The 13,289-nt window shown below is 39.9% G+C and overlaps 1 protein-coding gene across 2 annotated transcripts in view; it reads left to right on the forward strand.

The window, feature by feature from the left end:
• The window catches only part of MYH9 (myosin heavy chain 9), a 63,933-nt gene extending 51,146 nt beyond the window's left edge, over positions 1-12,787 (forward strand). For both annotated transcript variants that reach the window (XM_075182712.1, XM_075182713.1), the window contains exons 33-41: positions 6,688-6,900; positions 7,398-7,559; positions 8,702-8,830; positions 9,556-9,644; positions 9,815-9,938; positions 10,206-10,414; positions 10,520-10,628; positions 10,714-10,886; positions 11,689-12,787. In XM_075182712.1, the coding sequence (XP_075038813.1) occupies positions 6,688-6,900; positions 7,398-7,559; positions 8,702-8,830; positions 9,556-9,644; positions 9,815-9,938; positions 10,206-10,414; positions 10,520-10,628; positions 10,714-10,886; positions 11,689-11,803 (1,323 nt within the window). In that variant the 3' untranslated portion in view covers positions 11,804-12,787. The remainder of the gene's footprint in view (positions 1-6,687; positions 6,901-7,397; positions 7,560-8,701; positions 8,831-9,555; positions 9,645-9,814; positions 9,939-10,205; positions 10,415-10,519; positions 10,629-10,713; positions 10,887-11,688) is intronic.
• Positions 12,788-13,289: the final 502 nt, after the last annotated feature.

Here is a 13,289-nt window from a genome sequence, read left to right on the forward strand (position 1 = left end):
TATTCACGAGTGTTTTAGCTTGAGTTAGTCTTGAAATGGAACTAGTACAACCAGCTTTTGTCCAAACAGCCTGTCTCATTGGCGTGCAGAGCAGTTCTCAAATTCTAAACGCTGTCAGTGTTTTTTTGCGAGGGAAGGCACATTAAGGTGCCTCCCACGAGGGTGGTATACATAAATCACCAAGATTGCCCTTGCCGTGAGGGAGACTACAAATATCCTATGTTGGGCTGAACAGCATGTCCCAGCTATTTTGAAAGTCTTCATCCCAGGCATACAGGTGAGAGGCAGACTTCTTTAGCAAGCAACCTCTTCATTTTGAGGAATGTTTTTTTCCACCTGAAAATATTCCAACTGCTTTTGCCAGATGTGGACATAATGGATTTTCTGTTGAATCACAAGGGGTTTGTTCTAGTAGCTACATTTGCATAGCTACAGGTAGAGACTGATCCAGAGACTCTGGGATCTGAATTTGGTGCAGACTGACTTGCAGCCCTCCCTTTCAACCAATTGGTTTGGTGGACTTAAATAAAATTAATTGTAACCATAAGTCTCCAGAGGAAGATTGTTCTTATTTCTCTGGATAAGTTCTCAGGGACTGAAACACATGTGGTCAGGACAGAGGTTTTGCACAGGATGGATGACCTGTTAGTCCTTTATGGCATTCATAAGAGTTTGGCCAGCCTCTTAACAGAGCCTTGCCTGGTGGATTTCTTAGACAAATACTGAAGTTAGCACTGAAATCTATGCCCCATTGGCTACATACGAAGTGCCAAGACACCCCACAGTCTACAGTGTCCTCCATTCTATTCAGAGAAAAGTATTTAATGGAAGTACAAAAATCCCATTTTCCTGCATGATGCAATTACTGTGCATGGAATACAGGGATGTCGACAAGTGAACCATTGGAAGAGCTTTTAACTGTTTACGAATTCACCCAGGTCTCTACAAAAAGCTCCTTCATACATCTCTATGTAGGAATAGGGAAGTATCCTACACCCCAACCCATCTCAAAGACCTTGTGGTAAAGAGTGGAAGTACCTCGTAAGCCTTGTGGACATTGTGTCCTTTCTTTTTACATTGTCCAGATCACAGCCTGACTGATCCAGGCACAGATGGTGTGCTCCTCTGAGTTGGCTTAACCAATTGCATATATAGAAATCTATGCTTTCTTGCAAATGTAGGCAGCTAGTCCATCCTGTGTATCTCTAATGCAGTAGTTCTGTTTTACAGTATAGACCAAGATCAGACATTAAAGTGGTCCTTGGCTAGCTAATCGGTTGGGGTAGGTTTTTCCAGCAACAATTATGCAGACAATATTTAAACCCACCTAAAAATGGCTACTACTTTAAGGGTGACATTGAGGAAATACAGACTTGCCCTAATTCAGATAGACGCTATGTCACATGCCTGATAGACGGCTACTATGATTTTCGCCTGTACAAATTGGGATTCTCGTCACTACTAATGGCCAGAATGAGTGCCAGTTTTACAGCGGCAATGTCACGACCTGCCACCTGTAAGGGCGGCGGGACCATCCATTGCCACCTTAAAACCGACAAATTCACTCTGGCCTTTAGCAAAATTTCCTCCAACATTCCTACTGCATCAAAAAAAAGATTTTCAAGAAGGAAGAAAAGGATGCCATGCTAATTAAGTATCCATGTGTGTGACCATTTTAACCCGAATACACATTAGGGAGTCGTTGCCTTTTTATCATGCGTCTTCTGTCCCGTTAAACTTGATCTTAATTCCTAAATTACTTGCCGGCACTTTATTTTATGTAGTTCTTTAAACTTTGATTTAATGCAAGTTAAAAATAAGTGAACATATTACATCCTGTTGCTAAATATCTGTAATAACTTAGACTTTGTGATGCCAGCTAGTATCAGCGGGCCGGGGTTACCCCCTGCCAACATGTCAGAAACAGTATATAAAGAGCCCTATCTGACCATGTAATAGAGTATACCATCTGTACTTCTGTATGATCAGTAGTACCTCAAACTATAAAAGTCCTGGTCAGGGATGTTTAATTATTAGATGTAATATCCAATATTTCAGAGCCATCTAGGATTGTGTAAAACTATGTATAAAAGGAGCTCTGTCTTGCCTTGTAATGTGTAATTTTCCATCTGTACACTTCTGGATGAGCACCAGTATCTCAAACTGTTGTGTAAAAGTCCTTGTCAGGACTCTTGTGCAATAAACCATCACTGCTTGAAGATTCTGCCTGTTACCTGCTGTATTCTGTGACCAACAGATAAGCGCTTACACTCTAATCTGTCCCACGGCTGTCCTGTGTTGAACCCAGCCCACTACCAACGTCCTGATCCATAGTAAGAGGTCAGGTGGTGCCAGCCCACAGCAGAGAAGCATTACAGCAGCTATACTAGCTATCCCAGAAGTATGCAGTTCTGGACCCCGGAAGAGTCCAGTGGTGGTTGCCGAATTCTCCTAAAACTATTGCACAGTTGGTAATTCAGTCATCGAGTGTCTGGTGATAAGGTGACATCAGTAGAAGTGGTCAGTAACAGTTGGTTACTGATGGTGAGAAGGAAATTGCTTTGGGAAGTGAAACTCGTAAGATGTTGTGATTGGATCTGACTTACTGAGCTCTTAATCTATAATTTTGCTTTTACAAACTTGTGTTACTATTTATTACATAATCGGCAGCAGGGGAGGGCTGGCAAATGTTGGCCTGTGGGGCAAGATTTGGCTCTGCAGCCTATACACTTTAAAGGTTAAAAAAAAAAAATGCAGGAGAACCAGTTCAAGGTAGCCCAATATGGGACTGGCCCAGGGTGGAAATGCCCCCCAGCCTGCTAAAGAACTTAATTTGGGACAAACTGATTTTATCATTATCAAGAACAATCCTTCCATCTATTTGCTACGTGAACCGGGATTCAGTTGAGGGTCCAATTGGCTGTGTGGCTCGTCGACCCTGACTTGAGCCAGCTCTGCAGGAACTATTATTGTGTCAGAACCTTGAGGTGCCTTTTCAAGTCAAATTTTTTTTTTTGTTAAAAACAAGCTCTATCCATACGTACTAGAGATGGGTGGGTCCGGTTCCCCGAGAACCGAACCCACCCGAACTTTGCCTATCCAAGCTGAGTAGCTCTGTACTCTCCCGCCCGCTCCGAATCCAAGGCCGAACGTCATCGTGACGTCGTCGGATCTCGGTTCTCGCGATACTTCAAGATTATAAATACCTGCCTCCACAGCAATCCATCGCCATTTGACAGAGGGAGAGAGCAGGGTGTAGTCACAGGCTGATTAGAGCAGGGACAGAGAATCCAGTATTCTTCTTGCAATTGCTCTAACAAAAATCGCTAGAGAAAAGAGATGGATAGAGGTTTATTTTTTAATTTTTGGCACTCCCCAGTGCTTTTGGGGTGCCCCCCATAATTGTGCATAAATATTTCTGGCTGTCAAAAGTCCTATTTGTCAGCAGTATCTTACCAAATAATTTTTACCACTACAAGTGCTTTGCACTCAGAATGGATTTAGAGCAGTCCACATATGATCAGAATGAGCAACCAGGTTCTGTCACCAGTCCTGATAGTGTTCCCAGTACGTCATCTGGGCAAGGCGATGTCAAACTACAGTGTTTCGAAATCCGTCCAAAAAACCAAAACCCCCAAAAAATTTACTGTGTTGAAGCAAAAACGAAGTGTAACAGAGGAAAAGTTAAGTGCTGATTAAAAAAAAATAAAAAATTTGCCAACATGCCATTCTACACACGCAGTGGCAAAGAGAGAATCAGGCCTTCACCTTTGGCTATTAGTGGCAGATCCAAAAATGTTACCAAGCCTACAAGTGGTGCACAACTACTGTTACGCGTCAAAGCCGAGCTGCAAGATAACAGTAGGGCATTAGAGGATAATGTTTGCTCTGAATCAGAAATGACACCAATCCCTGTGGAGAGTCCATCCAACAGTGGGATGTCTAATCGTGAGCATTCTGTTAGTGTACCCATAAAGAGGGACCCTTTCAGCAGTTCTGCTGATGTGTGGCTGAACAGCCCGAGTGTAGCCGGTGATACACCAAGTGAGGATGACACTTTGGAAATAGAAGAGGATGAGGGGGAGATTTGTGGAGGTGACGAGGGCACTAATGAGGATGTTGATGATTATGATGCAGACAGATACCAAATTGCCTTTGTCCATTTCTTTCTATATTCGAATTTCTAGTTCCACAGTCTGTGCAGGCTGCTTTTTTTAATATTCAACTACAAGTGGAGGGTGTAATATACACCCAAAGACGATGGCTACATTGCCAATAATCAAAGATGGAGGAGGTAGACAACCAGGTTTGTCTGTATAATTTGCAGACAAGTGTTCGAATTAAGGACGGCCTACCAGGGATTAAACTGGGTTTTTTTTTCATAATTTATTAGCTTTAGAATTACCTCACTTATCTAAGAAACTGGTGGAGCACTAAATTAGGTTATTATAGACCAAAATTTTTTTATTTTTTTCAAAAATGGCAAAACAAAACAAACGCATGGGCGGTTTTGCAAAACCAAAAAAACGAAGGTAATCCAGATCCAAAACACGGGGGTCGGTGACCATCTCTAATACGTACCAAGTCCTTTTTTAGTTTAGAGTAGATCTGGAGATCTGGCCGCTAAAGATTTTACTGAAGCAGCTGTGTGAATCCAATACTTTTCAATAGGATCCGGCTGTGTAAGAACAGCAATTTGTTGAATGTTCCAAAGCTGGAGATCTTGCCGCTGTAACGTCTAGAAGTTCATTTGACCCATTATTACATTTTAAAATCTGAGCCAGAGAAAGTGCCATTATGAGCGAAGACTGCTTTGCAACAAGTTATTTGATTTCGACAACTTGCAGGTTGACACCTGCTGGATATTCTGCCCATTTTGTAAAAAGTGTAATTATATTTATACATGTATTGACATAACACAATAAGACTGTCTTGTAGGAGATGTCTAATTAATTTGTAGTATTAACCTGCAGGGGTGTACCTACCAGTACAAAGCTTTGTTATTTTTAAGAGATGGAAATATATTAACTCTTCTATTTGTCTTTAAACTGGTTCCTAGGTTTAACATTGTGGGACTTGTTACTTGTGATCAAATTGTGGCAACTACTGGATTGTAACAGATCTCAAAAAGAACGCTTGTCTAAATTATTAGTTTATTCTATCTGCATCTGGTGCTAGTAGCAGCATGCACTTTTACAGCTATTGTATGTATTAATTTAGATTTTTGTATTATACTATTATGGTTATTCTATTGGTTGAGCACGGGAGATCACTGTTTTGTTTTGTTCAAATTTTCAAACAATACAGATACAACCTAACATAATTAACTTGGCGAAAAGTTCCAGTTCTTTGAGTATATAATTCTGCACAGATATACAGATAAATTAATTGCATATGCAATACACAGTTCCAGTTAATATCCAATGTAACATTTGGCCCGCTCAAGTATAGCTTCTCCAATTCCCACTGAACACTATGAACCCAAACCCTAGTATCCAGTTATCAAATAACACTAAACCTACTTTTGGTGTATGTGTGTGATGGAAAAAGGGGGAGGGAGGAAGAGGGGTACTCAAGGTGGAACAAAATCTGCCGCTAGTGATCTCACTGGTCTCGTTGGGTGAAGTCTACGTTTGCAGACTTTATAGTACTTGGGCATATTGTTTCGTGACTGGTAGGTGAACCACTTACGTCCCCACAGCCTCGTTTACCAAAGCCACCCAGCAAAATTGGGCCCATCACAGGCGGTTGGTGACAAATCTGGTTGCATTCCTACCAAATAGTAATTCCACTCCGATACCAAAAACACAGGTCTTAGGAAATGGCAAAGGGATCTTGACGCCTGTATTCCGTATCCCCTCACCACCGTCCAAAAGCCCTCAACCACAGGACAGTCCCAAAGGAGGTGCCAGAAGTCAGCAGAGGTTTCCCCACACTTTGGGCACATGGTTACTTCTGACACCCATCTGATGCAGCCTGTGCAGGGAGAAATAGACTGTATTATATATCAGCACCTGTCTAAACCTGGTACAGGAGGTGGTCTCCCTGGCACTGTCAAAAATGTCACTACAGTTATCGAAGAGGCCCAAGTCCACCTCCCACCTCGTCCACAGCCCACCCAAGTCGTCGGGAGCAAGAAGGGAAAGAACGTTTGCATATAGAATGGAGATGTTCTTGGTTGTGCCCACCTTTCCAAAAAGTGAACGGAGAAGGGCCATGCCAAAGTAATGGGAGTTCTGCCAAACTGGGCCTCCAGGGCATGTCTGAGCTGCAGGTAAGTAAAGAATAGGCAGGTTGGGAGTGAAAATTATGACTGCAGTTGCGCAAAGAATTTAAAAACACCATTGGAATAAAGTTGACACATGGATGTGACCCCGGCGGCATGCCACCGGGGAAATTGCCGCAATTTATACAACTTGGAAAAGGCGAAATTAACCCAGATCGGTGTATCGGGGTCCATCCCAACTGTATCCTTCACTCCCTGAAGCGCATTCCAATGGGAGTTCACTTTTAGTTTATGCATTTAGGATTTAATAACTGTGGCCCTGAGCTACTGGTATTTACAAAGGTTAACATTTGTTTGATTCAGGCATTAATACCTGAAAAACATCAATTTTTTTGTTTTTTTTTTTTAAGTGAAGGAGAATATCCACATTTGCTGGTGATAAAGTTCCTATCTATTTACAGGTACATGAACTAGAGAAGTCTAAGAGAGCCTTAGAACAACAAGTGGAAGAGATGAAGACTCAGTTGGAAGAACTTGAAGATGAATTACAAGCTACAGAGGATGCTAAGCTTCGCTTGGAAGTCAACCTGCAAGCAATGAAGGCACAGTTTGAGCGAGATCTACAAGGACGGGATGAGCAGAGCGAAGACAAGAAGAAGCAGCTTGTCAGACAGGTGGGTGGTTTCATATGTTGTCACTGGAATATTATGAGTATCTGTCCGATAACCGTGCTCCCTGGCATGTTTAAATTTCAGTCAATGGAATATATAGGGGCATATTCAATTAGCGTTACTGGCAAAAGTAACGCGACTTGCACACTATTACCGTCGTTACGGTAATAGTGAGTGTAAATACTGCTATTACAGTACCTTTCACACAATTTCAGCTCAGGGAGCTGCGAGCAGAAATCCGGCTTGGCATTACCATAATACTTAACGCCGTGGGGAAATAATTGAATATGTCCCATATACTTTTGCACTTTAAAAGATGGGATAAAAATACTAAAGAGAAGTTGCACTTTTCATAACTTTTTATAAGGGGGTGGGGAATCTAGGAGAACTTTTTTGGGGGAGGTGTGCATTGCTAAAACATAATGTATAAAAACATGATGCCTTTTCAAAGATGCATTCCCATAGTATTTTTTTTTTTATTTATATTTTTTGTATTGCAGGTGAAAGAAATGGAAGCAGAGCTTGAAGATGAAAGAAAACAGCGTTCACTAGCTGTGGCTGCCCGAAAGAAGCTTGAAATGGATTTGAAAGACCTGGAGGGACAAAATGACTCTGCAAATAAAAATAGAGAAGAGTCCATCAAGCAGTTGCGTAAATTACAGGTACAAAACCACGGGTATTACTTAATCCCCAAAAAAATTTAAATCAGTTTCCATTTAAATACTAATGTTGCAGCAATAATTTAGATATTTGGTCTATTCAACAATTTATTACTGCCTTGTCTGTAATCTGTATAATACATAGACTCACTTTGGATTTCCGAGTATCCTGGCAAGAAACAACCAAACCTATCGGAACAACCCCATAGCAGTGGGAGTTTTTAAATAATTGTGAAATTGGCAGTATAGTCTTAATGTGTTTTGTGTTTTTTTTGTTTAATTAGTGATTTGTACACTTAAGTATTTTGAATTTAATGAAAACGTCAGGTTCAGACTTTCTTGACGAGCTGAATCTATATAATCTCCTGGTTCCCCAGTTAAACCTATTCAATGACATGTTGCAAAGCTACAACATCCAGTCATGTTGGGTAATGCAGCAATGCTGGGACATAGAAGCCTCTTAGACTTGACACACTTAAATACTACCCCATTCTGATGCCAAACAAAGGGGAATGGGGAGGGGGGGGTGTAGGTTTTTAGGTCTAATAGGCTTGCAAGAATTATCCTGTTTGTGGTGGGATTTATACCTCAGTCAACATATTGCAATAATACTTAACGTAGTTCAAGGGGCCCAGAGCTGGAATTTGTACCCATTCCTACAATTCTTTTGCAGTCTGTCAACAGCTCAACTTAAGCATGCCTCTCTATCAGCAGTTAGAGCCTCATGCTGACGCCAATCACAATTAAAACAGGGACAGGACAACCAGGTGAATTCACCAGCAAACCTCTAATTTCCATTCAGAGTAAATGTTTACACTAGCTTTAAAGTGACTATTACTTGTAATGAAATATGTTATGCAAGCAAATCTCCGACCAGCTCAGTTAGTGTCTCTAATTTTAATGTATTGGAGGCCAAGGATTGCCAAAATAATGCGATAATTACAGTTTATTAAATTTTCATAGGCCTTGTTCGTGTTTGAGTGAGGCGATAGCATATCCTATACAAAGACTATTTAGGAATTGGTCCAAAGAGCACATATTTTGCCAGTGGGGTGTGGCGTCACTGGGATTATATAAGCCACTGCATCTTTTGGGTTTCCATACCAGAGCTGTTAACTGAGAACGCTAACCTTTCATTATCACAGGCACAGATGAAGGATTACCAGAGAGAGTTGGAGGATACCAGAGCATCCAGGGATGACATTTTGAGCCAGTCGAAAGAAAATGAGAAGAAATTCAAGAGTATGGAAGCAGAGATGATCCACATGCAAGAAGTAAAATGAAACTCTAACCAACTTGTATTAGTTGTTACTTATAAATGCAGCTTATGTTAAAACTAGGTGTTGACATTTTACATTGACTTAAAATATGTTCTATCTCATTTTGCTGACTGGTGCCTTCCCTAGTTGTATAGGCAAAGGGCCAGCACAATTACTCAATTTATAATTTTTGTAGGAATAATGTGTAATTAGCTGTTTCAGTCTTGTTAAAGTAATGAGATATAGATATATTATTATACATTTTCTCTAGCTTGTTTAAGTGGACAATGCACAAACATAGTATTGACACAAGCTGGTAGGTAGTTAATTTTATTAATGTAGAAATGCAATCGTGTTTTTATTTCTAGCTTGCTACTCTACTTTAACTGGGCTTTTAAAGTCTTTGCCAAATGCTTCTCTGAGCTCTGCCAAGTGTGTATCAAATATATAGCACTATTACAGCAGCCTAAATGAGTTCTTATATCTGTATTTCTACAACATGGGATCAAGTTGAGGAGATGGAAAAGGATTGGATATTACAATAGGCAGGCATCCATTAATACTGGTGAGAAATAACTTACTACCAAAATATGAAAAGGATTTTTTGACTGCAAGCGTAATTAGACTGAGGGAGGTAATTTGATGTTGAAACTGTCAATACTAACTTGTATCAAGCTTAATGATTGAAACTGGTTTACTATACTCACTTGTAACTTCCTTACTAATCTATTTAATTTCAGGAGCTTGCTGCTGCTGAACGTGCCAAACGACAAGCTCAACAGGAGAGGGATGAACTGGCAGATGAGATTGCAAATAGTAGTGGTAAAGGGTAAGAATACCTATAACTATTTTTCACCACTTCTTAAAACTACCTGACTTCAGACTCTTGTCCTGAAACAAAATTATTGGTATTTTTATTGTCTAATTTTTGCACTGGTTGCGAGACTTGGGTATTCTGTCTAACATCATTCCCAAATTGTTTTTGAATGACTACTTTAGTGCTTTGGCTCTGGAAGAAAAGAGACGTTTGGATGCTCGCATTGCACAGCTGGAAGAAGAATTGGAGGAGGAACAAAGCAACACTGAACTGGCAAATGACAGAATGAGGAAGGCAACACTACAGGTGCTTTTTGTACAATGTACACATTTTTACAGGTCTCTTAAAAGTATACAATGCTAGTTCAACAAAAAGGCACAACTACTGTTGTCTCCCTGTTTATCACTCATTGATCATGCCGTTCTGCCCATTGGGTTAGTAAATGCCAACTAGCAACTATAAAGGGAATGGAAATAACTGTTACTGCCATTTATTTTAAGCAATAAACAGGTTTTTGGGTTTTGTTTTTTTATCTTGGGGTGATTTTTTATTTTTTTCCTCTCCATTTTAAAGGCTGACCAACTGAATGCTGACCTGAATGCAGAGCGCAGTAATGCTCAGAAGAATGAAAATGCCCGCCAGCAATTGGATCGCCAGAACAAGGAACTGAAAACAAAGCTACAAGAGTTGGAAGGTTCTGTTAAATCTAAGTTCAAGGCTTCAATCACTGCCTTGGAAGCAAAGATCACACAGCTGGAGGAACAACTTGATACAGAGACCAAGTATGAATAAGGCATATGCAAATAATTATTATGGTCTTGTACCATGTAGAATAGAAATTGTGGCGCAACACTGCTTGGCCTCCTGAAATATTTATTTTATTGCAGGGAGAGACAGAATGCCAGCAAACAGGTTCGTCGCACAGAGAAAAAATTGAAGGATATGTTAATGCAGATAGAAGATGAAAGACGGAATGCTGAACAGTACAAAGATCAAGTAGGCAGAAATGTTTCACTTAACTGCCATAAATAAAATCAACTTGTCCTTGGGTCAATATTTTAAACTCTTTGTCTGCTAACAGGCAGAGAAGAACAATGTTCGAATGAAACAATTAAAACGACAGGTGGAAGAGGCAGAGGAAGAAGCACAGCGGGCCAATGCAATGCGGCGTAAACTACAGCGCGAACTTGAAGATGCAACAGAAACAGCAGATGCAATGAACCGTGAGGTTAACACTCTTAAGAGCAAACTTCGGTAAGTTACACTTGAGCCTTATCTGGGCTTCTTCAGTTTAGGTCAATCTGTTGAAGATACTGCATGGTATAAGAGTAGACTTTCAACTGTCAATAGCAGCATAGGCAAAATTGTAATGGAAAATGAGTTTGTGTTTTTATATAAATGAAATGTTTATTGTAAGATAGCATTGTTTTAAATTTAGCAACACTTAAGAGCCTGTAATCGTGCCATATAGCAGCTGTCTGCCAGCTTAGTTGTTTGTTTAGATTTGCCCAAAATGATAACATAACCCCCTCTTATTCAGATTAATTTTCAGGTTTAGATATAAAACCGTACTTCCCACACTTATGTGGTCCTTGTCTAATCACCTGAAACCCAAACTTCTGAATGTGTTCAAGCCAAATAAGTATCTGTTGGAGTGTCCCACTTATGGAATCTTCCCACTTTAAAAATCCATTTTTAGATCTTTTTTTTTCCATTAATAATACTTACAGTGGATTCCCTCTCTTGAGGCCCCAACCATTAACTGTGTTTAGCAGGGTTCCATCACTTGCATATAGGTGGCTCTTCTACTAATCACCTTTGCTGCTTGGCTGTCTCCATTGCAAGGAAGACAACCAGTAGACAGTAGCACCTTTGCTCTATGTAGTTGGATAGATCTCATAGCAGATCTGAGCCACATCAAAGGTGCTTGAAAGTAGTTTCAGCTATATGCTAACTGCTGGGACCTTTCTAAATGCCAGAGCAGTGATCTAAATATTATTGGGAGGCGAATGGCAAAACTGAATCATTTTTGTTTTGTACTCCCCTACTGGTACAGGCGTGGTGATATACCTTTAATAACACGACGTGTTGGAAGGAAAGGCGTTGATGATGCTTCAGATGACGATTTGGATGGTAAAGCCGACTCTGGAAACTCAAAATCGACGGATTAGGGATTTTACCATCTCTTTGTTTATTCTGCCTCCTATTTTGTCCTGTAATCAAGTGACTTACTGAACCATACAGAACTATTCCAAGTCTACGAGGGAGAAATTGTTTGTTTTTTTTTCTTTTTTTTTCTTTTTCTCTTCAGTGGTCTTTTGGAAAATGGTGAAACTGCACAACTGAATTGCAAGAAACTCCCCTTAGTCTTCCTTTCTTAATATATTAAAGCAATTACTTGATCTGATGCAATCATTTTATTTGAGTTATGGCTTCTGGTTGCTGTGGCTCTAAAATGTTAGGCTCTATGTATGTGCACTTTCTATAATGACGGCCAGAATGGATTTGTAGACTGAAAACTGTAACACGGTTTAAGTATGCCTTGTCACTGCCAAAAAATCCTTTTTTGTTTCTGGAAGGATGAGGCTGATCAGAGATTCATTTATCTTCAGTCTTGATTGTTCTGTTTTTCTAGCTTTGCCTTAAATTGTTTTGGTTTTTTTGTGCTTGTTTAAACTCAATTATATAGAAGATTATTCTAAAGGGCATAAACCACTGGCTGTCATTGGAAATTCAATTAAGGACCAAAAATTTAATCGGATCACTTTTTTTTTCTTTTTTATATATATGTCTGTCTTTTGTATGCTTGAAAGTATCTAAGGGATAAATATATTATAAATATGTAACTGGAGAACTAGCTGTACTGTACCATTTATATGAACTGATATTCTGCACTCGCCTTATTGTAATGGTCAAACGCATGCATTTCAAATGCAGTTTTTCATGTATTGCTGCCTATCTGGAAGGATCATTCCAGATTAATATTGAAAAGTACGGTTTCTGATCAACTCAAATAACATCTGAACAGAAATTGAAAATATGAAGCGTTTGATAGTTTCACTGCCGGTTTATCCTGTGTATTGCAAGTGCCTTTATACTGCAGCCTGATTGCGTCCACTGTTGCTTTAAATAAAAAATATGGACAGTGCTGCAAATGTTTTCAAGTGTGGTTATTTTATGTTTTTGCAGATTTTGTTAAAGCAGCAGTACCATGAGGGAAAAATTGTTTTTTTACGAACGCACCCCCCTTGCAAGAAGACCTGCATGAAGGGCATATATGGCAACACATCATTCCTGTCCTTGTAGTAGCGTCTGGTAGTGAGGTGGTTTTTCTTTTTTCTTTTTTTTTTTTCCCCAGAGCTTATCTGTATTAGCATTTCTGCCAGGAGAAGCTGGAGGAATATTTAGCTGCTCCTGAAGACCTAGCAGTTGGCAGTTTATTCACATCTACACCTTTTTTAATTTGTTTATATAGCGCCACTAATTATGCAGCACTGTACAGTGAACATTCGTATCAGTCCCTGCGCCAATGGAATTTAAAGTCTAACTCCCCTAAAGTGCGCACACTAGGGTTAATGTTATCAACAGCCAATTAATCGATTATGTTTTTGTACTGTGGGAGGAAGCCCATGCAAGAAAGGAGAACATACAAACTCC

The sequence above is a fragment of the Mixophyes fleayi genome, chromosome 8 (assembly GCF_038048845.1).
Source record: "Mixophyes fleayi isolate aMixFle1 chromosome 8, aMixFle1.hap1, whole genome shotgun sequence".
Lineage (NCBI taxonomy): Eukaryota > Metazoa > Chordata > Amphibia > Anura > Limnodynastidae > Mixophyes > Mixophyes fleayi.